General features: G+C 30.3%; 2 protein-coding genes across 7 annotated transcripts in view; one reads left to right on the top strand and one right to left on the bottom strand.

Moving 5' to 3' along the window:
* LOC106684135 (AMP deaminase 2) overlaps nt 1–9,424 on the bottom strand; it is a 72,389-nt gene extending 62,965 nt beyond the window's left edge. For both annotated transcript variants that reach the window (XM_014426037.3, XM_014426039.3), the window contains exon 1: nt 9,249–9,424. The gene's annotated coding sequence lies outside the window, so the exon portion shown is untranslated. The remainder of the gene's footprint in view (nt 1–9,248) is intronic.
* LOC106684134 (ABC transporter G family member 23) overlaps nt 1–27,798 on the top strand; it is a 230,167-nt gene that overhangs the window by 170,380 nt on the left and 31,989 nt on the right. For 4 of the 5 annotated variants that reach the window (XM_067049798.1, XM_014426032.3, XM_067049799.1 and 1 more), the window contains one exon: nt 13,655–13,689. In XM_067049798.1, the coding sequence (XP_066905899.1) occupies nt 13,682–13,689 (8 nt within the window). In that variant the 5' untranslated portion in view covers nt 13,655–13,681. Of the gene's footprint in view, nt 1–13,654; nt 13,690–15,969; nt 16,074–27,798 lie in introns of those variants that run through there. The other variant, XM_014426034.3, reaches the window with a different exon arrangement.

Below are 27,798 nucleotides of genomic sequence, written 5' to 3'. Positions count from 1 at the left end.
GAAATAGATAAATGAGAAGACTTGATAACAGTTCCGTTGTAAACAAACAAAGGTTATTGGCTCTCAAGAGAAGTCATTTTGCCTTGTTGGAAACATTCCAAAGTGCATTAATCAAGCGAAAACACATCTTAATAAAATCCTAATTTACCTGATTCATCTCAATCATTATTTCGTCAAATAAAAATCAAAAGGATCTCATGAAATTGAAACGAAAGATTCTTCAAAATGTTTTCTCAAAAGTTAAGGAAGGAATGTGGAATGATAAGGGGAATTCTGCTTCATCGGTTAGGCAATCTGGTATAGGCAATGAGGTTATGTATAGTTCACTTAAGTTGGGAAGGATACCTTGTAAAGATGGAAAAGAGGATATTATAACGGAGCTATCTGATAAATATGGAACGAGTGCTATGTCAAAGCTTCAGGAGTCTCAGCTGATGAATCTGTTAGGTGTCTGCAAATGGATGAGGGAGTATAATGGCTATGGCATTTTAAGGCTAGGACCAAAAAAGGGTTTCAGAGCTTAAAATGGTATAATAATATAACAAATAATTGTCCAATAACTTCTATAACTAGATTATAGATATTATAGGATAGCATTGCTTCACTGAAGTTTAGTGTTTCGTATAGCTGAGTGTGGCACACCAGTAGTTCTAAGGACCAGGAGGAAAAGAGGTAAAGCATACTTTATGTTATTCTGGTATTTTTCTTTCTCCTCCTGTTATTCTTTGTTAAACAACGCGCCTCAAACTTGTATTTCTTGATTGCTTCTGCTCGAAAAATAAAGGAAAGAGTGTACAATGCTGTTCAAATTCTGTCTATGATTAAATAGGAAATACCAGTTTTAATGACAATTTCAGTTTGTAGAAAAAAAAGAGTGCAAAGTAAATGCTCTGGAGTGCACTGTATATTCGGTATTTTAATTTTTTTTTTGTAATATTTTAAAAAGTGGCATTCGCTTGCGGGACCCCTGGCATACTCTTGTGGCACCCACTATGAGAAGTGCTGCTCTAGAGAACACGGTGTACATAGTAGTCTACGGGTAGTAGTTGTACTTAATATTTCATCTTCCCTGTATTTTATCCCATTAAGTAAAGTAAAATGCAATTTATCTTAGACTGCATTGAGGTTAGTTTTCTCTAAATATGCGAGTAGTAAAACGCGAATGGAAATTTTCAATTTGAGGATAACAAGTTAATAAAAATTTTTACGGTTTATCAAAGAAAAATAGTTTAAAAAAAAATGCTTTACTTCCTATCTGTTATTGGGGAAATTGGTCTAATAATTAATAATAATATGTATAATTATTAAATTAATGCTAACTATCCCAAAGCAATGTTCTAGCTTTCATTCTGTAATTTAATATCTGCCTTAGATAGAGCTTGGTATCGTAAAGCCCTCCTCGGGTACACTCAGTCTCTACCTGACCCTTCATTGGATGCAGATTGAGCAAGTCAATGCCAATGATATAGTTTTTTTTTATTTATTGAAATTCTATTTATATAAATCAAACTGGTTCGCTTGGGAGTGTTTACATCTCGGAAGGTGAACCATTGATCCAGTACTTACTAGCTATGTGCTGGGGTCTGTCGGAGGAGAATGGTGCAGTCATTTGCATAATAGAGGGCAGGACATCCGGACGTCCACTGCATTCCTCTCCCTTCTGGAGATAGGTCATCGATCTTTTATAAGATAGTAGTTGAATTTAATTGTTAAGACAAAATAAGAAGGTTCTAAAAACGGAGCCTCGGCTTTCCAAAATATTAATAAATACCCCATCAACATTTCACCAAGGTAGCATGATAGAAAATGAGATCACATAATATAGATTTAAAATAAAGCACTTCTCACATCAGCATAACATTTTTTATTTTTTTATTGGTAATATGACTAAAATATTTTTTGTAGTTTCAGTTTTTCGGCCAATATATTGCTATTTATTCCAATTTTTAAAGTCAATTACAATTATTGTTTCAGCATCAAATTTTCTACTAATTTAGACCACCACAATCTTTTTCTTAAAAATAAAAAATTTTCTTAATTTAAAAAAAAAATTAAGGTAACGGCCAAAAAACACATTTTGCATGCTTAGGTGTTTTGCAGACTTTTAGACTGTCAAAAATCGGGTGCATTATAAATCACACAACTTTCAAGTACTAATAAAATATTAGGGTTTCTCGAGGTAAAAAATTACGAATAAAATTGTTTATTAAATATTTCAACAATAATAACGAATAAAAACTTTGTTCCTTCCTTGATTAACAGTTTAACAGAAAATAACGAAACTATTTAAATATGAATACGATCGGAAGAGATCACAGATCACAGGTTCTTCTATTTTGAACTTCTGTCTGTATTTTTCCTGTTTCTTTTTTAATTATATATCAAACTCTTTATTATTTTGTATTTATTCATGGCTTACTATTGCTAGCAATGACGACTGGTTACTTATTTCAAATATGCATAATTGCAGGTACTTTAGAGGAAAAGTCGGCATTTTTTGAAAACTCGGCATTAAAGCCCTGATAGACAACTAAAATGAAGATAAGACCTATCTAGTATTAAAGAAACCTCAATTGTACATTTATACATTGAAAAATCTCTTTCTTTGCCCTAAAAGTGTCCTGAATTAAATAGTTAGATTGGAGACTGGACGACGTCCTCCGAGTACAATGACAATAGGGGTGATTCATGATCTTTAGTTTAACATGTTAAAGTGTGTTAAATGGAAAAAGTTTTGTTAAATGGAGAATTTTACCTTCTTTTACCATGTTAAAACTATACGACATATAACATGGTTGAGAGTCTCTTACTGGGCCTGCTAAATGGAGAATGACGTCACTCAACAGACCAGCTGAGCTTGTCACCGTTTTATTTGTTAGGTTACTTACTCGTAGTTTGCGTTTTGTTTTCTTTTGTCTTGTGTTTTAGACTTTTTAAAAAAGACAATCAGTAGCCAAACTTTTGCACTTCTGCTTTTCACTTATTTTAGCCATGTTGTAATAAATTACTATAATCAAAACATAGAAGTTACAAGAACATGTAGTTTTGGAAGGAAAGGTGGAAAACAAGTTGCTCTGAAAATCCGCTAGGAGGTCTTATGCATTTACCATGACATTAAATAGGGCTGGTCACAATGCTATAATTATAACATTTAACATGGTAAAACATTTTACATTTAACACCGTAGCATGAATACCCCTAATAACAAAAGTAATCAATCTTTGGACAAGACTCTCAACGCAATCAGAGAACACTTATCCAAGATCGTGCTCCGATAGACTTGTGGATAGTACAAGTTCACAATTACATTGATTAATCGGGTTTAATGAAAATCATTACAGCTGTTTATAAATGAAGTGGCACTTTGTAGTCAAAAACTTAAATTCTAAAGTTTAAGTTGCTATAACGTACCGGGCATATATATACCTGTCCTGAATATGTAATTGAAAATTTAATAGTTCGAAAATAAAAACCTACCTCGTTGGCATATTGAAATTAAGATTATCAATCAAAATTAATTTCATAATTGCCTATTTAGGAACTATTTTGGTAGTCGCTTGCAATTGGGCTAATTAAAGGGAAGAATCTTTGGCCAGAGAAGGCGTGGGAAAATGGATACAGTTCCAATTATCCAATCGAGGCAATTGCATTATCCTTTCTAACAATGACAGAACTGTTTCCTCGACCGGATGTTAGTATACATTTATTAATCACAGGATAAATAATTAATCACGAAATGAATTTATTAATTTTTATTCACAAAGATCGGTCTGGGTATATACGGTCAATACTGATTACTTAACTTTAATTAAATGTGTATTTTTTTATTAACTTATTAATTTTTATTATATTCTTTATAATCTTGTTTTATTCTCATTATTATATTAATTAAATAATTGTAAATTTGCTATAATATTATTCACTTCAATGTCCTATGTCTGTTATTTTTATTGTTATTTTTTAGTTTATTTTAATTTTAGTAATTGTTAATTTAATTATTCGTTTTATGACTAAAGATCAATTCATATTGTACTGTTCTAGCTTATAAATTGTAGTAGCGTCCACAACGCCCTAATTATCAATATTGTAATTAATAAATTTCACTTATGTCTATCATTTGTATGTGTTTTTTGGTACCGACCGAAAGATTTTATCTGGCCATATTCGATGTAATGAATTTTAAAAAAATGTATTATTAAAGTTTAGTTTTATTTATTATTAAAGTTTTTAAATTAGTAGTTATGTAGTAGTAATATTATTACAAAACAAAGTTGGTAATTTCTTAATTAATCTCAAACATTTGTATTCATTCCATATCCACCTCCATTTTTAGGTGAGTTCGACTCGACATTGTCTGTAGTCAAGTCAAATGGTCAGAACGAGATCTAGAAATCTTGGAAAAGTTCTGAAAATTTCTTTATAATAATTTTGGGATACTCATAACAATTTTAAACTTTGTAATCCCAATTTTTCTGCCGAGACCTCTTTTTGGTGGTTAAATTGCATTCCGTCTCATAATTTCGAATCGCACTCACTTCGTAGGGGACGGGGTAGATAACTTAAAAAAAAAATATTGGATTAAAAATTTAACATATACTTTTCTTTTTTTAATTTACTATTTAAAACTATTAGAATAATTCATATTTTTCAAGTTATAAGCAAGAACGAAAAATTGTTTATTCTTTTTAGTTACCTCTTTCCTGGTTATTTCTAGGGGGGAGGGGAGGGAGCGGTTACCTAGATGTAACGGACCTATTCTAACCATGGTGGGGGATCAAGTTTTCATTTCTTAGGACCGCCATAGAAAAGTCGATCAATTATAGTTGGGGCGTAACCCTTCAACTGATTTAAATATCCCTTTCTGTTCCCCATTGGGAACCCAAAGGATTAAGAAAGGATTCTCCTATGCCCTCAGCGAAAAATATAGAATATAAAAATGTAGGGTACATTTTTTAATTTAGTCCAGGCTGTTTTTTTTTCATGCATAGTTTTCATGTAATGGGAGACAAAAAAAAAACTTTTTTTAAAGCTTTAATGGACTTTTTGGTTTTTTATATTCAAATTCTTGTTCATCGATAAAAAAAACATGAAATTGCAAAAAATCATAACCCGTTCAAAAACTTAGCAGTGAAACTTCTTTAGAGCCCTATGGGCACCACCATTAACTGAACTGAAGACAGTTCCTATAGGGGAAATCATTGTCCAAAACAACATTATTGATTGAATGAACCTTGACTTTGAGTACTTTACTGATGAGCTGATCATCAACAAAGCGAGAGGCTCTGATACAGTTTAATAGTGAACCTGGAGAAGAAGAATCGATATATAAGCAGCCTCCTTCATAATGAGAAAGCATTTCATTGCTAATGGTTGATAAACCTATTTACATATTACTTTATATATTTAGGTTCCACCAATATACCATATATACCAATAGGGTGTTGAGTCAATTACACTTAGTATTTGTGAAGTGGAAACCGATTAAAAATTGTATGGAAATTTCCTCAACGTTGAATCTGACCCTGAGAAATTATTTCAGTTGGATCAAAGAAATACGTCGCAGCGCGTATTTGCAACTCAGTTGATTATTACTCGTAATATAAAAGGAAATAATTGATGTTGCTGATGTTCTAGGGAAGAGTTAGCTAAATTACTCACAACATTATTTATTTTACTATTCTTAATTGATATTTAAGAAAACTATATAATATAATACTTTCTGTAACTTATATAATTAAAATAAAATATCTTTACCTAGCGATTAACTTTTTGAAATGAAATCAAGAAATTAATTTTCTATAACAATATTTATTTTTTAATATGAATAATTATTAAAATTTGTTAGTATCAATAATTCTTAAAATATTCAATAATGTATATGTTATTCAATTGAAATATTTCTGCATTAATCATTGATCCTTCCACAAGATTTGTTCTGTTAATATCTCTATCGAGATATGGAAGAAAGTCTTTCACAATACAGTTTAGCATTTCCCAAAACAGTTTCAGTATTGATAAAACTTTACCTTTCAACGTGTTTTTATTTACATGTTTAAAGCAATATTTATTTAGGTAATATTTTTATTTTTTGACTCAAAAAAATAGACCAACATGTTAAACCTTATTCTAATTTTTAAAAAAATAATAATAATTTTAAACAATAAAAAGAATTTTTTTTTTGCTACAGGTATGTTTCATCCTCGCATAAGTGTTATTATCTCATATATATAAATAATACGCTTTCCCTTTATTTTCATGGATTGCAACTTTTAGAATTTTTTCAGATGTTCGGTGAATATTGGAATGTGTATTTGTGGCTTTAATGAAGGAGTTAAGATGCTAGGAGAAGTAGTATTGCCGCTAACCGGAGTCCCTAGGGCGTGGCCAACCCTCCCACCCACTTTTTGGCTTCACTTTAGCTTTAGCTGAAGGATAGAAGTATGCCCTCATCCTAGTCGGATAGGTTGTTGGGTTATCGATGAGTGGATAAACAATTTTTTAGATTGGCACTTACGGTGGAAAAGGTTACTTTATATTACGTAAGCTCTTTTACTAGCCGAGATTTGTTATTATCCTATCCACTTATTATTAATGGTTGAAATTATGATAAATTTTTACGTCCTTCGATCGGTCAAACTAAAGTCCTTATCAAAAAATATGAAATAGAAAATCATTGAGTCCGACATACACTTTAAAGTGTCCCGTATTATTCAATGATCGACAACCTGATATATTTATATTTTTCAATATCAGTATAATAAACCACCATTTTAGTAAAAATGAACTTTCTCTGTAAATATTTATGAGGCTCAATTTTCATGATTTCAAATAAAATAAAAAACTCGCTAGTACCGCTACATCCCGAAAAGGGTTAGGGGTTCAGTACTTTGTTAGAAAGTTTTTGATAAACTGTTGTGTAAGAAAGGGATTTGTTCATAATCATGTTCAACCTCCATGTTCCTCCCTCTCAATTAAGAGTAAACACTTTTTAGGGGCTGGGTGGGCACCAGGAGGGCTCTCTAACGACTAAAGTAACAGAATAAATAATTATCTACCACAGCCGGATTCGGACGCGGGTCTGGGAGTTAATAGCACAGTGCTTTACTTCCTCAAATAATAATATATGAAGATTATATTTATATATTATATTATATTATATCATTCTACTCAACTAATATTTTATTTGACTGTACTAACTTCTTTACGAGTTTTAATGATGTTGCTGAACGAAATTTCTGTTTAAAAAAATTGTTTAAATTATACATTTAATGAATAAATCTGATCAAACTTCGTTTAAATTTTAGATTTTTGTACAGTCTAAATTTGTTTAAATGTTATCCGTTTATAGGATACTGAAATATAATAAAAGAAGAAAGACGAACAAGCTTCTTCAAAGCGTATTGATTTCTGTTCTGTAGAGGCTAAAGAATTCAGAACTGCGGTGTGAGGTCCAAGTATCGGAACGTGATACTTGTGAGGTCTGATACCATTGTGTGGTTAAAAGTATGATAGTAGTTATAAGTATCGATGCATTATATTATTAGTAATATATTTTATTCTGTAAGTCTTCTAATACCCATAATTAATATGTATGAAATTATTAATCCAACTGATTCTTAATTTTGTAAGAATATTTAATTTTTCCTATATAAAAATTAAATATTTATAATTTATAAATCTTTGTATAATGTTGTATAAATAAGGAGTTTATTTTATCAAAAGTTAATACTTCTCATTTCTCAAAAGCAAAAATTTTACAGTTAAAAGTTAATCATTATTTTAAAATTTAAATTTTCTTTTGTTAGATATAAGTTATAGATCAATAATTCTAATAAAACTTTATTTATATGTGATTCTCTCATATAAATTTTCCAAAAGTAGATATACTGACTTTTGATAAAAAAACTTATCGAGTGTATGAGTTTGTGAATGAAATTTTATAGTGGTTGATAGGAAATAACACCTCAAATTTTATCTCTGGAACTCCATTCCTTCCAACATACGTCATGTACCAACCCTTTCCTCGTTTAAATCCCTTATATTTCACTACCTTTTGCTTCACCAATCTGACCCATTATTATAATAGTACAGATATTTTGTAATTAACTTTTTGTTTTGTTTTTACTTGGTCAGTTAGTTTTTTAATTAAACTATTTTTTTCTCTATAATTAAATGTGGCCACATTGTTTTATGGCCAATAAATGTTATTATTAAATTAAAATTGCCTTTGTAATTGTTCTGAACGGACCTAGTCCCAGAATAATAAAATGTTTTTGTTTTGAAATTTCATTTCAAATGCAGTAAAACCTCACTTAACCGGATGTAAAAATAAAATAAAGAAATGAAATGCTAAGAAAACACTAATTGGGTAAAACAAAACCAAATAATCGATCTTATAACTATTGTTAAAAACTACAAAATTTTCTATGCACTTAAATAAAATTATGTATCTAAACAAATATTTTTTATTTTATATTATATTGAATTGGTTTAATAAATTTTACTTCAGCTTATATTATACTCACATTACCTATCATATTGTTTTATATTGCACTTTAGAGTGCAACTAATTTTTGAGTTAATTAATACATGATTTATATTAAACTAATACAGGAGTTTCTTTTATACACTCCGAATTAAATTACTCCACCGCCTTAACTAGCCATGTCTCGGACTCAACTAGGACGAATAAGTAAGATTTTATTGAATAGATAATGATAATAAAATACAAATAAATAGTTATATTATTAATTTTAAATATAAAGCATTTAAACATTTTGAGAGACGTCGGGCCTCCACGCTAACAATGCTCTCAAATGCTAATTGATTTTATCATCCATGACATCGCGTTATGCGCCCAATTTTCTACTCAGGAGTTATGAATGAAAGCGTTTAAGTTTATAACCGAATTTCGCACATTTCGTAATTGTTTTATGCACTTTAAATTGATAAAGTTTCGTGTCAGATACTTATCAGCTGGCTTACATATAATTAATTGTATAAATAAGTTAACACAGTGTGGTGAAATATTCTTTTAAAATTTGCATTGTTTTTAAAAATAGAAAATCAAATAAAAAATCTTGTTGTTCAAAAGTGAATAAACCTAGTTATTTTGTTTGATACATCCCTAGCATAAATGAAAAAAAAAATTAAATGGAATTAACTTTTTATATTAATGTATTTGCACTTTTAAAAATATAAATTAGGAAATATTTCAATAAAACAAAGTTACTACGGATTCTACTCACAATAAAGGACTCGCTTTATGTTCCAACAAGGTCACCTTATCTCAGCTACTGATAAGGGGGCTCGCAGCGTCGCTACACGTCACAGTACTTGCGATCGCACGTTGCTACGTGTCTTTGCCAAACAGAAGAAGATGCGACAGAGACGAGCGTAGACAACCGAGTTTGGTGTGCTACTGGGGCCAGAGCTGATTGATGTGGGCCAGGGCGCATGTGCGCCTTTATCGCCTCGCCTGGATATTTTAGAATGCGGGCTTTGCGGGAATTTGTTTGATTCATCTTATCCGTTTTGGGGTTCAGTATAACAAATACGAGGAACGGAACGCATTTGAACTGTAATTCTAGGATACGAAATCCGAATAAGAGGAGATTCGAATCACAATTCTATCGTTATGTAATCTGAAGCGCAATCACTGAGAATAACAAGTGAATAATTGTTACACCAATAAAAAAATTCTTAAAATAAATAGGACTAAAAAAAAATTACACCTTAACCCGGGGAGTTGTACTCAAGGCTACAATTTTTCTTCGTTTCACAATTACAATTTACATTTACAAAAAACATTTTTTATTATATGATAAAATGATTGTTTTAAAGGTAGAGCGACTGTTTTTTAGCATCAAACCCGACTCGAGAACATCAAGTTTTTGTATCTTCAAAAGTATTGATGCTTCATCATAATTCTCACAACTTTTGCAATGAACACTACTCTGAAAAAACGATAAAACAAACACCCTTCATCAATCAAGATAAATGTTTTTGATTTTTTGGGAGGGGGGATGGAAAGGAGGAGACGGTGCTTTTACTCGTGGTATCCGCGAAATAAATATTGACGGAGTGAGGAAGAAAAGAACCCTCAATGTTCTGATCCAACTACCTGGACAGTTTGTGGGCAAGTGAGTTACAGTCCTCGTATCTGCAGCCGGTTCTAATCCGAACGGCTGGGGGGTCAACTTTGTATGGCGGTCCCAAGAAAAAAAAACTTCACTCTAACAATTTTAATAATACTCCTCCTATTTCTGTCGAACAAATCCGTTGCTTAGAACTACATCTGGACAGACGATTGACATGGAATCCTCATACAAGACTTAAAAGACAAGAAACTGCTCGTCGATTCCGACTATTACAACATTTACTAGACAAACGGTCTAAATTGCCAATCCGTTACAAAAGACTGATCTACATGACTATTATAAGGCCTATCTGGACATACGGAGTTGAGCTTTGGGGCACCACTAAACCATCAAATTCCTCCCGAATCCAATCCTTAAATTCCAAAATCCTTCGTAAAATCCTTAATGCTCCTTACTTTGTCACAAATCAATTCATCCATCATGACCTCAATGTCCCATATGTTGCCGATTTGGCCAGAACCAGATACCGTTACTTCCACGATAAACTTCTCAACCACCCAAATCCACTTTTTTCTGACCTGGCTTCTCCTTCATTCCCTACTAATCCTCCAAGGCGTCTGAAAAGAAGATGGCCTCGAGATCTTCTCCTCTAGAAATGTTATTGGAGTTCAATCAGTGGGTAGATTCTCCAAATGTTTGTATCATGTCACTATGTCAACTACAGCAAATTTACTTGTATATATTTGTATACAGTTATAAATAACAATAAATAAATTATTAAAATAAAAATACTCAATGGTTAGAAGAGAATATATATATATAAGAAAAAAGCACTGATTATATACAAAATGTGCATTAATTATTACTTAAATACATACATTTCTGAAATAACGTCAAAAATTAAAGAATACTGGAGAAAAACTATATTACTCCGAGATACTTTGAACCATTGTAGCAACTGCTGCTTCATTATCATGGTGTAAACTGTGACAGTGGGCGTCATATGACAGTATTTACTGTCATGATAGTATTGTTCGATTATGTTTCCCGTTATAAGTTTGACAGTAGATGAAGCTGTAGTGAAGCTACTGTCTAGTACTTATCCCATATCATGCTATGTGCACTTTCAAAAGTTGAGTAGGCATTCATTTTTTTCCACTACTACTTGTTCGGTATGAATCGTATTTTTTTAAAAATATCTAATGATTATTATTTTATTAATGTTTTGAAACTAAAACTTCAACTTTATGTGGTTAGGCGTAGGGAAATTATTAAATTCCATATCCACAAATTACTCCTGATCTATTTTATTTCTTCACTTATGTTTTAGGTTTAGATATGTGTAATAAGATTTATAAGTTTTTGTGAAAATATTCTTGGACACCAATAGCATTGAAGAGCTCCTCCGAGGATGGTTTTTAAAACCATACATCTAAGAATAAACCCCATTTAACCTCCACAAACTCGCATCTGATAGGCGTAGGTCAGGAATACAGTGCTGGGATTTGTCAGGATGTCAGCTGCGCAAACAGGCTTGATGAAAGAGCCTTGAATGTCCCCATTCTACGGTTAACATTTAAAATGACAATATTTCATATTGTAAAAATTTATGTACCACTAATGAAGATAACTATTATAGTTCTCTTCTGAATTATCAATCTCCTTTGTTACTAATTTTTTTTTTCATAAATTATATAATACGTAGCTTATTAGTCTGGTTAATTATCTCAACTTTATTAGAGAGAGAGAAATACTTTATTTATCTATGCTGCCTAAATACATCAGGTTGGTATCTCACACAGCATACTTATCAATCCGTAATCGGACATATATAAATTACACATACATGGTATAATCAGAAAAAAAGAGATACAATAATAAGATATAATAAACAATTTTTTCCCCCAACAGTTTCCTTTTACAATCAATTTCGGTCTGTACAACAAATACAAATGTTTCAATTCATTCTTACTTTTCTTTCTCATTTCTGCTCCTCTAATTTCACCATTTCACAATTTTTTAATTCAGCCGATCAACAAATTCGCTATCCGGAATTCACCCTCCTAGATCCTCTCCAAGAGGATAAAACAAAAAAGTTATTGAATGATTAATTAAATATTTTTTCTTTTAATGTATTTTTCGATGTAGGACTCAAATATTGAGAACAATTAATTCTCGGAACGTCACCCAAATAATCTTTTAATATATATATATATATTGTGGGTCTCAAGGATCTGTCAATAATAAAACTCTATTTAGGTGACGTTTCGCAACTTTGTTTGCACAGCCATGTCTATTGTCTGTTACAGTATATTCTACATTGTGATCCAACTAACTCCAGATTTGTGCCAGAACTGGCATGATATTAGTTGGATCACAATTTAGTATATACTGTAACAACGATTGGCTCGTCTATGCAAAAAATTAAGTTGCGAAATATCGCCTAAAAAGAGTTGTATTATTAACTGATAATCACGACCCATAAAAAAAAAATTATATATACCTACAACAGTCGAGGAAACAGTTATTAATATATATGCATACGTAAGTATAACTTTGTTATACATACCGATAAAATCCTAAACCGTGATATAGCGGTTATTAAACGCATTTAAAATACTCCTCACCATCCTGTGATGACCTTTGATATAGTTCTGTTATTCATGTTATTCTATCATGTCTATTATTTTCGGGAAAAATACGACAATTAACCTTGATGAGGCTCGCATAATTAAGCAATTATTTTAATAGGCTAGTTTTTATGAATTACGCATAAAGAAAAAATCACTGCTCCAGGCATTGCTCGAATATATAGATTAATTTCCAGTCCTCAGGACGGCTTTGATCACTCCATCTGTGTATTAGGAATACATATATTTTTAAAATTGACAACAATTTATTAGAAAAACACTTTTAATAATTTTAGCTTCATGGGCTTTGTCGTTCTTGAGATACTGAGATCAGTACTCCAGTGAGATGTTACAGACACGTGTTTTGTTATGTACAGATAGATATAAAATGAGTTTCCATTGGAACGTTCACACTATCGTTTAAGAGTACACTTGTATAGATTTTCTCCTCTGCTCCTATCTATTGGTCATTTCTGTTAATTTGCTTAATTCAGTTGTTTGTTGTTAACAGTTGTTGCGGATCACTGGAGTGGAGAGGTATGAAAGAATGAAACGGGAGAATATTGTGTTGGACGAATTGGTAAAACTTTATGCGAGAAGAAGGAAAATAAATATATCTATATAGGGGAAAAAATTTAGTTTAAAAAAAAAAAATGTATTTGAAGTATATTGTATTTAGGTTATTGATAATTATTGTTTAAAAAATGTTTATGTATGTCCAATTATGGATTGATTGATACGCTGTGTGTTATAGCGCCAATGTATTTGGGCAGCATGGCCAAATAAAGCATTTCTCTCTCTTTTAATTCGGTGGTCATAATCTTCGTGGATATGTAAAATAAATCATTTAATATCATTATATTTGTTTTTACCCATTTATCATTATTTAAGATTTTGGAAATTAATTGAAAATTATATTTTCAGGTGATCCAGTAAAAAGCTGACAGAACCATGAGCGTGTAAGTATTGAATATTTCAATAAATAAAAAGTGTTTTTATTCTGTTTCAATGATTGTATACCAATATTTTTTTTAGAGAAAACATTGGGACTTAATAATTTTGAGCTAAGACTTGATTTATGTCATAATTGTAACTATTAGTTGTTGTTGTTCCTTAAAGGCGTAAAACCCTCTGGTCATCAACGCCTATGGCATGATAAAAGTAAAAAAAATAAAAATAAAAAAAAAAATAAAAATCAAAGAGGAGTTTTATAATATATAATATTTATTTATAAAGAATGCGATGTGCTTTTAAAAATTCAAACACTAATGTAATTTTAGCTTCCTCATCTGTGAGAGCTTCTGATAAATTTGGGGTAAGTCCTATCCTGTTTATTATTGGCAAATAGTGAGTACATTCTGCAAAAATATGTCGAATCGTAAGAATGGACTGACAATATTTTACGTTGGAGGTGGCAGTTTTCCGATCAGGTGAGAGTGCGTGAGGTGAGTATGACCTATTCTCAAGCGGGTTAGAGCAACTTCCTCCCTACGGCTGTTGCTGTAGGATGTTGACCATGGTTTTACTGATCGTTTTATATCTTTTAATTTACTCGGAGAGCTTTCATCCCACTTGGCCTGCCATTTTTCTAATATTTGTAATTTAAGGGGTGTATTCGCTTTGCTGTAACTATTAGTTCTTTTATCTTTCTGTGCTTGTATTTTTAAAAATAATAATATTCTTTATTTATTCTGGTATGAATCTTTTTAGATCAATTCAACAGAAAATGGAAATTGGGCTTTAGCCCCTTATAGTAAAAAAATAAATTAATAAAATAATGATATTTAACTAAAGGAGTGAATAATATTTATATACAGATTTAGAAATTTCAAATGAATATTAGATATCTTCATTTTGAAGAAAAAATTATGGATATAAAAGAGCAAAATCGTCTGTTTATTTACAAATTTTATTCTAATAACCAGAAAGTAAATTTCAAATCAATGGGTTGAAAGAAAATAATGGAATAAGAGAGATTTGAAGATGAAATGGTACTGGATCGACGCAGGGAAGTAGGAATGATATTCCATTAGTAAGAGGATCTGATAAGGAAGATCTGTCTAAATCTGCGGTCGGTGGCCAATTGGAAGATCAAGAGGGGATATTGCAAGGATGAATGAAGTATTTGAATTTAAGAAGATCGGAAATGTATGATAGACGGTATGATTGGATATCTTGGTAGAAGAACGATGCCAGGAATTATTTACGATGGTAGGGGAAAGTCACCTCTTCATAAAATCGGGAGACAGTGTCGCTGGAGAACCAGAAGAAGAATCTTACAAAGTAATTATTATATGTTTTAGTTTTGCCTCGAGATCCCTATGTACTATACAATAATAGTTAAAGATGGGCAATATCAAGGAGGTAACTAGACAGCTACGAGTTTCGATTGGTAATTGTGGTGTAGATACGAATAGTACGAAGGTGGAAAAGTTACGATGGAGTTATCAAAAATATGATTTATCGAGGAATGCATTTAGTCAAAGATGTTCCAAGATTTTGGTAGTTGGATAGAAAATTATGGGATTATTTTTATGGGAGTTTTCTGTCCAGTGACTTGTCCTATTCAAATTGTCTTGATGTTAATCCACTGCCATAAAATATCAAACGTTAACTATGCCGTTTCCTAGTGAAAAAACACAGGTGTCTTGAAAACGCAAAGCATTGGAAGCGTTTTCATATAGAGAAGCGGCGGTTGGAATGTTTATGCAAATTAGGGAACTCATAAAACAGTAGAGAACTTATGGCTTACTTTTATTATAAAATAAAATGTTGCTATTCTATATAAATATCAAACATAATCTTTACAAACTAGGAAACAATAGCTGAGGGCCAAGTTACCAATAGTTATCGCGTTAACCTTGCCTAATTATTATTGTAACTTTATCATTAATTAATGCAGGATTTCGGATTAGAGTGTTTAGTGTTTTATATTATACTATCAGTTCGCTATCAAATGTTGAAACCTCCTGATATTAATCAAGTTAAATAAATATTATGTATTGGATGAAATAGTTGGTTCTGCCAAAAACCACTATTCTGCCACAGGCACTTGAGTAAAAAAAAAGGACATACAAAGTTATAACCTGAGAATATGCCAGGCATTAATATTTTGCAAGAGCAGTACGCACTTGTAAAGTCCAAGGATCTCTGACTCAAACCCGACAAGACAATGGAGAAGGCTTAGACAAAAAACTTGGAGATCCCCTCTTCGGAAATTCATACTTCCAATGTCAGTCAATGCTCAGCTTCGGGCCAATTAACTGGTTATCCATCGTCAAGTTCTTGTCCATTATTTCAATACCCTTTTGTTGGATTAGAAGGAACGAGTTCTTGTGTTGAGGTACGTATATTGCTATGATAAATTAGTACAGTAATTGTTCGAGCATTTAAATAATTGCATTAATGGCTATTTGTGTAAGATTTATAATAAAATAATACTTTGTATATTAAAATTTTGGTGGCAATTTTTTTTTTTTAGTTTAACAAAGATTGCATTTTTTTCGATAGTGTTTGTTGTTATGAATCTTCGTAAATGAAGAACGCTTAAAGCTTGTAAAATTATTTTTTTCTTTATTTACAACACGTTCGGTCTCTTATGTCATAATTGATTGACAACTACACATAAAAAAATGTATATCATATATGTTCTCTCCAATTTATTCTTCTCTATTCCTCTTGGCCGGATTGTTTCTGGTAAAAATTAAACTTACATAGTCGTTAATAATGAATAAGACATGGGGCGAAATTTATAGACGGTATAACTTGTCTTTTAGGTATAGTGAATTTTTATGTAGTCCATCTTAACCTATTCAGAAACAAATCGTATACTTGGGTAAGCCAAATTTATTTTCTATGCGCAACGCTGAAATGTATTTTGAAGTTAATATTTTTCAGTACTAAAAAAAATTTACAAATTTAAAAATACTTCTTTTAAAATTTTTTGAGGTTAATCACTTCTATCTTTGAATGAATTATTTATTATTTATTCATGACACTGTACAACGTTTCGGGACCACTGTCCCATATTCATGCACTATAAAAACCTCATGATTTCGTATGGGAAATCATACAACCATTTGTGCATCTTCACTTCTCTCTGGCACAGCCATCAGTAGAATGGTGGTAGGGGTTGTAGTGGTACAGATTTAATTTTTATACTTATAACCATCTTCATTTTAACACCTCCCATAAAATGAAATTAGCTGAAATACGATATGAATTTTTTTTTCTTGACAGTACAATACCATTAAGGTAGAATTGACTGTTAAAAATTTGTTTTATGTTTGTAGTTAGGAGTGTAGAATTTTTCCGCAGTTTTAAATCATTAATAGAATAATTAAATCACTTTTAATTTATTTCCCAATCAAAAATGAGGGTGAAATACAATCTTAGTGTATAAATATATCCTCTATTTGTTTTTAATTACAAAATAAAATAAAAACTGTAGATTTTAAATGGATGATTGTTGGATGAGAATATTGGACTAATTTGTGCTTACCTATTTACCATCCCAAGTAGCTCTCAAATGCAGTGAGTATTTGTTACAAAACCTTGACCAGACTTAAACGTCTTCCTATTGCTTGCTACCCACTGGCTCTTATTACAAGGTGACCAAGTGCTCGGGCGTCATGTCTGTTCAGAGTCCATATGTTTTGACTGGAACTTCAATGTGAATAATGCACTAATTTCAAGTTTGTTTCTTTATTATAGAGTAAAAAATATATTTAAGTTTATAAGTTATAATAATAAAAAAAACGAGACAATAACATTTGTTACAATACTCTCTACTGGACTCAAAAGGGAGGTTTTATTTATTTATGTAATATCAGATCGGCCTGGGGCCTTACATGGTTGATGTAAGACGTACATTTTTTTTTTTAAAATTGATTAAGGGGGTATAGTCTCATACAAAAGACAACCCTAACTATATACAATGTTAAATAAAACAAAAAAATATGATAATAGAAATAAATTTAAATAATAATTCTTAATAAGATAAAAGTAAAGCTAATAACAAAAAACAATGACATTTAGGGGTTTAACGAAATAAATAATGGACTTATAATGGAAAGAAAAAAAAAGAAAAGAAATTAAGATAAAATACAATTTTAGAGTGACAATAACAGAACTGATAAATATAGACTTTATAACAGGGTGTCCTGCAGCAGCCTGGGCTCTTCGGGTTGTGGTTGGGTTTCCCAAAAAGAGATGTAAATAAACAAATCAAATATAAAATGAGAAGTTTCAAGAAATGTTGAGTAGTTTATCATTTATATCTATGGGATGTATTTAAATACATAAATAAATAGACTTTTAAGAAGTATTTTCTCTAAACTTCCCATTCACTACAAAAAATTAGTATACACTACGATAATCAGACCAATTTGGACACATGGAATTGAGCTCTGGGGCTCTACCAAGCCATCAAATTCCTTTCGCATCCAATCCTTACAATCCAAAATCCTACGTAAAATCCTTGATACTCCTAATTACGTTACAAATAAACTCATTCACATAGACCTTAACATCCCATTTGTTGCAGATTTGGACCAAAACAGATATGCGTCTTTTCATTCCAAACTCCTTACCCATCCTAACCCATTAATTCTTAATCTTGCACCCTTAGCAATTCCTGATAATCCTCCGAGGCGTCTGAAAAGAAGATGGGCACGGGACCTTCTAATTTAAATTAATGCTTGTAGTATCACCAATAGGTGGTTCCTTCCCAAGATTTTCAAATGTATATGAAACATACAACATATTTAATTATTGTATTATTATTTGTACAGTTGTAAATCACATTAAATAAATAAAAAAAAGAAGTATTTAATTCATGATTTTGCTTATAAAAATCAAGAAAATGGGTTCTTGCAAATGTTTAATTTTTTTTTTGAAGTTTGTTACTTTCTAAATATTAAGCTAATGTTAATGTTAATTTTAATTTTTTTAAAATGTTTGTTGCCATCCAAAATTTAATATATAAAAATATATTTTTGTTTTTTCGTATTTTATGCATATCATTCATCCGATTGTGATGCGCCTTATTGCTAAATGGCTATAATTTTCCCGGGAAGGTTATAAGCTATATATATCTCCGGTTGTAATATGCTTAATAGTTCCGCCCTGTGCTCACAGTTGCAGTTTATAGAGCTCTAAACCTCTGCCACGTTTGATGTAGATTGGTTGAGTCGTATTGAAGTTATTTCTATTTTTGTTTTCTATAGAGCTTTAAGACGAAAATTGAGGCATAAAAATTTTTTATTTCCCTATATTATATTTATATTTAGCCTATATGAATTGTATTTATGAGTTTCTTGTGGTACTAAAAACGAATAAAACTTTGTTTACGCCTAAAAAAATCGTTTACCACTTACGTATTACATCATTCAAATTGAATACCGTCATTAGGGTGAAATATTGATTTCCAATAAAGAAAACCCTTTTTAAACGTTTTATTTTATTATATCTTCGACTCTAACCTGATTAATTAGAACCATTTTGTACCCTTCGGTGTAGTTAATAGAGCCAAGTTTAGTTTGAGTTTCTGTTGTTTTTTTTTTACCATATATTTTTATTATATAATGCTATTTACCCATATAAACTAAATGGGTGAAATGAGCAGTTAATTAAATCATTAATCCAATGTGTAATTAACTAAATATATTAATTATATTATTTCAATTTCTTGAGACAAGGTAATTATTTAATAAATAAATCAAAACTTGTATCCTTTTTTGTCTCAACACTTTTTATTTCAACAGTCCAACATTTCGGCCATTTTAGCCATCCTCAAGGACATTTACAATTATAAATTCTTCCTCACATTAAATTTATAATTTCTTTTGCAGGCTATTCTGCCCAGGTCATTCATTAATTATAAGTTAAAAACCTATTTTTTTATTTAAAATCATAAATATCTAATTTTTTTTTATTTTGTAGTTATTGGGTGGATCATTTTCATATGAGGAGGATTTAGATATTTATGATTTTAAATAAAAAAATAGGTTTTTAACTTATAATTAATGAATGACCTGGGCAGAATAGCCTGCAAAAGAAATTATAAATTTAATGTGAGGAAGAATTTATAATGATATTTATAGTGAGATTTCAATTGTATTCAATTAATCTACCTACTTCCATAAATCTAACAATTGCAAAGCATTCCCTCCTCTGTTAATAAATAAATAAATTAATTAGTGTTTTTTTTTTTTTTTTTATTAAATTCAAACTTATTCAAAATATAATTAGATGGGCCCCGGTATCAGGTTCAGTAGGAAATGAATTTAAAGGATAGGGTCTGGATGTCGGATTATTTTTAACTGACTTAGGTTATTTGATATTTTATTTATTCCTTTAGCTTATTTATCTCCACAGAGTATTGTTAAAAAAAAAAAATCAATGAGGAAACTAATAGTCGATAAATTGTCTCAATGGTTCTGAAGTAAATGATACTAAGATTCTAATGTTTTTGACTTCCGATTTTTTTTTTTTTTACAACAAAAAATTATTCAAAACAAATATTCTACATAAATAATTTGTATTAATTGTAAACAAATGACCCAAGCCTGACCCAGAAAACCTGATCCTTGACCAACGCTAAGGTCTGAGGAACCAGTTTGGAGGTTGCAACCTAATTCTGCTGCTGCTATTGGTCAACTGAACATTTTCAAGAACGGATTGGGAATTTCCGGTCTCTCTGGTCCGCCCCTTTTTGGTATTGAGACTTTTGAATACTATGTTAGTGAATTGTGTAACTACTGTATCCAATCATAATGTATGATATAGAAATATGTGTATAAGGATATCATAAGATGATATCTGGGTGGTTGAATGGATTCAAGGGTAACGTAAATTGGCGGATGGAATGCGGATAAAATTTATGAATAATTAATTCCTTTCCTTCTAATCGTTGGTTAATTTTTGATCATTTATTTTATGTTATAAAATTTTGTATATTTTTATTAACATATTACTTCTTTACTTTAATAAAGGCATATCTGATTAATATATATATATTTGACGTATTCCTTAGATTTTACAGCTAGACTGGAGTTGTGCCAACCATACTAGTCTGTAGGCGGACGCTAGTAATCGAAGTAACCCCAATGTACGCTGCAGTCTTCAGAACACGTCTTATTAAAAATGAAATACAATTTTTTTTTGGGCAGGTTTCACCATGAAAGCAATGCAGTTATATGGTTGTGAATCATAATAGTACAAGAGCCGGGAAGGAAAAAAGGCAGTTATCTCACCCCTATTTTTCATTACTTTAATGAAAACTATGTATAATTACTAGTCAAAATTGATGTCTGTCAAGTATAGGTTGGGAGAATAAAATATGGTGGCTGTTTTAAAACCTTTAAAAACAATAATTTTTCATTCGGAGCTCTATATCTTAAAAACTACCAACAACCTAGAAAACCTAAGAGCACATTGTTTAAAGAAGAGTAAATTTGCTGAAATATTTGCGTTAAAAGAGCTATTGACGTCCAATACTTATTAAAAATGTGATATAATTTTAAATAAATCCATACAAAGAATATTGTTATTTTTACTTATGTTCACTTACAAATGAGCAATGTTATTGTTTTAACAAATTAAATCATCTCTTAGTATTACTGGAGATTTATTTATTTATTTTCAATTAAATTAAAATATGTACCACTACAACCCATGAAGGGGGTGCAGTACTCTGTTAGGAAGTACTGTTACTAGACCAACGGTAGTGCAAGGAGGTGATTTGGTCAGAATCACGCTCGACCGCCTAATTTTTACCAAATTTATGAGGCTGGGCGGACACAAGGAGGGCTCCAGAACCCACAGGGTTGACTCACGGCTACTGTGTAACAGAAAACAATTTTCTGCCCAGCCGGATTCGAACCCGGGTCCTTGGAGTTGGAATCACAGTGTCTTACCATGACACCGCGCTTCCGTCAAATTTCCAATAAAATATGTTTAAAGAAATTAAAACAGTTATGTTTATTCATTTTAATGAATTTTTTATACCTTTTTTCCTAATATTACTGTAATCCGAACACCCCCTGCAGTAATTAGTATGGATTAGCGGGAATACACTGGATCTCGCAGGCTTCCCTTAACTTGTTCAGTACTACTCCAAAATTTGAAGGATTGGATTTCAAATTTTTCTTGGTAATTCATCACTATTATCCCTTCACGGTTATTATCAATAATATCGATATTCATCTGAACCTCAATCTGATTTTACTGTGATTCGGACTGACCGTGTAGGGCTCCTAGTAATATAGAAGTCTTCTCTTAACCTGAAGTTGGAAATGCCAAGAATTTTTTTTCCCATATCAATGTTCTCGATTGAATTTCTTATTCTACAGCTGTGAACGACAGACGAATGACACACTTTACTTAATTCAAACTGTGTAATTTGGCTCGCTTTTAAATTGTAGTGAAGTCTATCCTAAGGGGAGTAACAATTTATTAATACAGAAGCTCAAGAGGAGAAAAAAAGGCAGTTATTTCACCCTAATTTTTTATTACTTGAATGAAAGCTATGTATAATTACTAATCGAAATTGATGAGTCTACCAAGTATAGGTAGGGGGATAAAAATGGCGGTTCTTTCAAAATGTTATAAAAAATTAATTTTTCATTCTAAATCTTTAAAACTACTAATAATACTAGAAAATCTATGAGAACATCATTAAAGTAGAGTAAATTGACTAAAATATGAGTCATAATAGAGCTATTTACGCACAATAGTTCTCGAGATATAGTTTTTTAAAAAGCAACATTTCATTTAAAAAAGTGCTGAAAGATTAGTAGTTAGTGAGTTTATTTTGAGAAGTCTATATCTCAAAAATAGTCGAGGTGCAGATGTCTATTAGTTATTAAAGATAGTTGACTATAAAGATAATTTATTATAAAGTAGTTTATGACCTTTTTCTTCGTAGGAGTAGTAGTTTTCATAATATTTGCTTAAATAAATTGATTTCGTTCGGACAAATTTTCTTGAGGATAGATTTCTCAAATTAAATTCACCAACTACTAATCTTTCAGTACATTTTTATGAAATGTTCCTTTTCAAAAAGCCATATCTGGAGAACTATTAAACGTAAATAGCTCTATTAGGGCTAATATTTTAACAAATTTACTCTACTTTATGTAAGGTTCTCTTAGATTTTACAGTGTAGTTAGTTTTAGTGATGAAGAGCTCTGAAAAAAAAAATCGATTTTGTTTAACGTTTAGATACAGCCGCCATTTTTTATTCCCCCTAACTATACTTGGCAGACTCGTCTATCATGAGTAGTAATTGTACATATCTTTCATTAAAGTAATAAAAAATTGGGGTGAAATAACTCCCTTTTCTTCCCGATTCATGTACTATATGATCAGGTATCAAAAACGTATGCTCTACCGTGTCGAACGTACAGTTGGAAACAAGTAACAGAGGAAAAGGAACATCCCTTTTTAAACTATCCTGGGCAGTTGTTATTCCAAACATTCAAGTTGCGGTTGTTGGAATCTTGTTTCAAAAATTAATATTAATACAAAAATGATTCCGTTTTATTTTACTAATTTTTGTATGATTATATATGTAATCTATTTTCAATGTTTCATTTTCAAAGTTTATTTTATCCTCTTATCTCCCCTTACTATAGAATTCCGATAAGAGCATGATAGTGATTGTTGTGTCTTGGACTTTGAAATTATTTAAAAGCCAGGCATTATTCAAACAAAAAGTATTGGAAAACAAAATTTATTTGATTCGTTAGATGATTAGATAGTAAGAAATTTATATATTTCAATTATCGAATTTAATTTTTTGTTATTGAAATAAAAATTATTCAATAATATTTTAAATTATGTTTCCGACATAAAATGTTTTACTTTAAAGCTATTTATTTTCATAAAATTAATCACCTAGCTTTGCACCATATTTTTGAATTTATTCTGCATTTTAACCTAGTTACGCAGTCAGTATCGAACGATTTTACCTAACACCATATTGGTAATAATTTCTTTAGTGTAGTCCGTGATTCAATTCACCAAGATTAACTTTATTTTTTTAATTTATTTTGTGCCAAAAAAATCTTATTTTAATACAATAAGAAAATTATGATCTGAATACGGTTGATTGGTGTTGGTTTTTAAATATTTTCAACATATTTTTCCCCTAATAATTTAATCTTAATAATTAAAGTTCTGTTTTTTATATAATTGCATAGTATTAATAGATTCTTAATTTAACAATTCTGAATATGATTTGTAATGATATCAAAAAACTTTGACATCATCTTAGATTAATTCCTTTTAGTATAAGAGCCCGGTAAAAAAAAGTATGTTTAACTATATCTCAGGAACCATTGGACGTACAGACACTTTCTAGAAGTAGATGTATTATATGGATACCATTCCCTAGTTGTTTATCTATTATATTATATTTTCTATATCGGTAGATTTTATTATTGCTTTCTGGGACGATGGAATTAGTTGAAATTCGGTAAAGTTTGGCTCAGTAGTTTTCGTTTTGTTATATTCGAAAAACAAAATTCCTTTTTATATAATTTATATCTATGAATATTGAAAAAAAAAAAATTATCTAAACTCCTTCTTAAAAGCTAATATTATATATCATCTGAAGAAGATATAGAGAATTATTATTTTAAAAAAACAACTAAAAATGTTCTCTTGAGAAACTTCGTTCATGTCGATTTGCCTATAACAATTGAGTCTATATAATAATTTTCTACCTATAATTAGGTACAGTAATTAAATAAGAGGTTTTTACTTGCTAAATTTGTTAATGAAACCTCGTTTTATTTATTTATTTTTTTAGGGTACCTTATTTGTTTACCTGTTGAGCGATTGTAGGTAGTCGAACTGAGAACTAGGTATACTTTGGATGCTGTTAAATGTTTTTATCAATGTCAAAGAACGTTGTTGTATTCGATTGTTGATATTATTACAGCTTTTAATAGATAAGCTATGATTTTTTTGTTGCTAACTGCCACTCGCAATAAATATAGCGCCAAGCACGGGTATTTGTCTATGGGCGTCAGGCTGATTGCGGAACGGTCAAAACAAATTACATTAATACACAAATTGTTTTTTTTTATGCTTGTAAACATTTCAAATAGGCTGTGTAATTACATTATTACACAATAATTACATATTTTAAAAATAACATTGCAGTTGCAGTATATACTTCCTTTTACTGCAGCTGCAATTATTTGTAATTGCATAACATATCTGCTAATATCAGGGCTGTCCTTAGCAACCAATTATATGAAACTATCCGTAATATTAGGTCATTAGTAAATCATAATTATCTACTATATAATATAAACTTTCTTTAACATCTTAATTGATTATTAAATTTCAAAAACGACAATGCCTGTAAAGTTGAACTTATAATTGGATCCTCTGAAGCTGTAAATAATCAATGAAACTGAGATTAGAAATTTAAAATATTGGATTCTAAGTCATTAATTATTTTTAACACTTAAAAAGTTTAAATGAATGGAATATGGACCGGGTGCGGAAAAAAAAACTCAAATAGTAGATAATTATGCTATTTTATTGAGCCAACGTTTCGCCCCACGTTGCAGGGCTTCGTCAGAGCTGTTTTGACGGCAGTCAAAAACGAATTCATCTATCCATTCATCTATACACACGGTCAATCAATAATCTTCCATTAAAAAGTTTAAATTTTTTTAACAATTATTATGTAATAAAAATGTTTAATAAAAAAAAATTAATTTTTTGAATAATTTTAATATTTTTTTAAATAATTTATTAACTATATACATATATACACATCAAGTAAATTTGTTGTAAGTGATATTATGACGTGATACAAACATGTGGAGAAAGAAGAATTGTTAAAGAAGAGAATAATAGAAAACCTAAATCCTGAACAGCTAAAAAAACATCGAACTGTACAGTGAGTTGAAAGCTCAAAGACAATCTGAACTATAGAATACATGTAAATTACTGTAATAAAATTTTAACATTGTATTTTAAAACAAATAATGTTTTCAATATTCAAATTTTAAAATTGATATTATGATCTTAAATTAATGATCTTCTACTGGAAGAGTTCCCAGAAATTGGTGAATGAACACAATCTTCCTTATTTAAATATATTAGTTTATTACTCAGACAACGTTTCGGGGTTACTCCCCCCCCCCATCTTCAGGTTACTAGAAAACGTATTAACAACTTTAACATATGCTTACAACATTAACCCTATATCACATTATTCATTAATGAATAATGTCTATCTTTTTTGTACTAATACCAATTTCATATTAGATATTATGATAGATCTAATCAAAACTATTGAACAAAAATATGGAAAAATATTTGATATAAAAATTATTGATATTTTTCCAAAATTAATCGATTACATGACGAATTTCATACCTCATGACCCTTACAAATGTACAAATTATACTCAATATTTACAGGAAATTATTCTAAATATATTTTCAGAAAATTTCTAACGCTTGTTTGATTTTCACCTGATAGGTGGTTGTTGTTTCATGTTACTACGAGGTTATTGCTCTTTAATGTCTTCATCCCAAGTTATATTTAATTGACAAAAAAAAATAATGAAATGGTTTGTAAATAATAATTATCATTAAAATATTAATATTTTAAGTTTGATTAATACTGATAGTCCCTTAAAATATGGTCATATGTTTTTCCCTGGTATTTTTCCCTACCATATGATTATTAAATAACTTTGAGCTTTCAGAGAACAAATTGCATACTAAATAACTTGTTTTTCATTTCTGAATTTTTTTAATGATTTTGTAAATATCCATAATTTTCTTATAAATAATCCTATCGTTATCTAGAACGTTGTAAATAAAATTATAGTTAAAACCTAAGGGTTGCAATGGTAAGAAAAAACAAATGAATATCGTTTCTGATAACCAGATTTTGAAAGAATTTAGCCGATATATTTTTTTAAAAATTAATTTCTTTATTATTTGGTAAAAATCATGTTGGATATAGAGTTGTCTGAGTTCTTTTCACAAGATAAGGAAATTCCGGGTTTAAGTTCCTGTATATTCAGGTCAGTGGGTCTTCGTTTAGAAATTTATAAAGTATTGACATTTTACAATTAAAAATATATATAGGTTTTGATATTGAAGTAAATTGTTACTTATCAGTACCTAATTGTGTATATCGAGTGTAAGGGATTGAAAGTGTCTCCTGTAACACTTTTGTGTCAGTAACTAATATATTTATTATGTTAGATATATTTCTCTTAAACATGAAATAAAAAAAATTGCTGACGTACGCCCTTGTGACATTCAGCAAGTTGTCTTCGAATATGTAGTTACACCGAATAACGGAAAAAAAAATTTAAATATAGTTACATTCCTTTGTCTCTAATTTTTCGTAGAACGTTTGACATAAGTGCTGTTAAATTTCATTCTTTACATAAATTGTTCCAGAACCATCTGATCATGTTATTTCTTATTGATTTAAATATCATACTCCCTTTTTCCGAAAGATTTTTGTATTGTACTTGACTTAATTTATATAAAGAATATATAACTGACTAAATTTAAGTGTTAGTAACTAAATATCATTGACTGAATGTGTAACTTAATACATATAAAGAACATGTTACTGACTTAATAGGATAGCACTGTGATTTCCACAGTATGCAAGGCGGCTCCCAGAGGCGCCGCGGTGCCGTCGTAAGGGCGCCGCGAAATATTCAATTTTTTTTTTTTAAATATTTATTTATTGCTATTTACAACTGTACATTTAGTAAATCTGATCTACGTTAAATTGGAGTTTTATAGGCGTGTAGAGAAACTACCCATTGGTAGCACTCTAATGACATTTTACGTAAGCTGGTCTCGTGGCCATCTTCTTTTCAGGCGCCTCGGAGGATTGTCAGAAATGGAAGAGGATTCAAGGTTAGAAACTATGGGGTTTGGGTGGTTAGGGAGTTGATAATGGAAGGAGTGATATCTGGTTCGGGCTAGATCGGTTACATAGGGAACATTATATTCAATTATTAAATCCATTTTTGTTAATCGCCTATCAGAGCTTATAAAAAAGTT

This window comes from Halyomorpha halys, unplaced genomic scaffold, assembly GCF_000696795.3.
Source record: "Halyomorpha halys isolate HHAL.00 unplaced genomic scaffold, Hhal_1.1 Scaffold547.1, whole genome shotgun sequence".
Lineage (NCBI taxonomy): Eukaryota > Metazoa > Arthropoda > Insecta > Hemiptera > Pentatomidae > Halyomorpha > Halyomorpha halys.
This window is presented reverse-complemented; position numbering and strand designations above follow the sequence as displayed.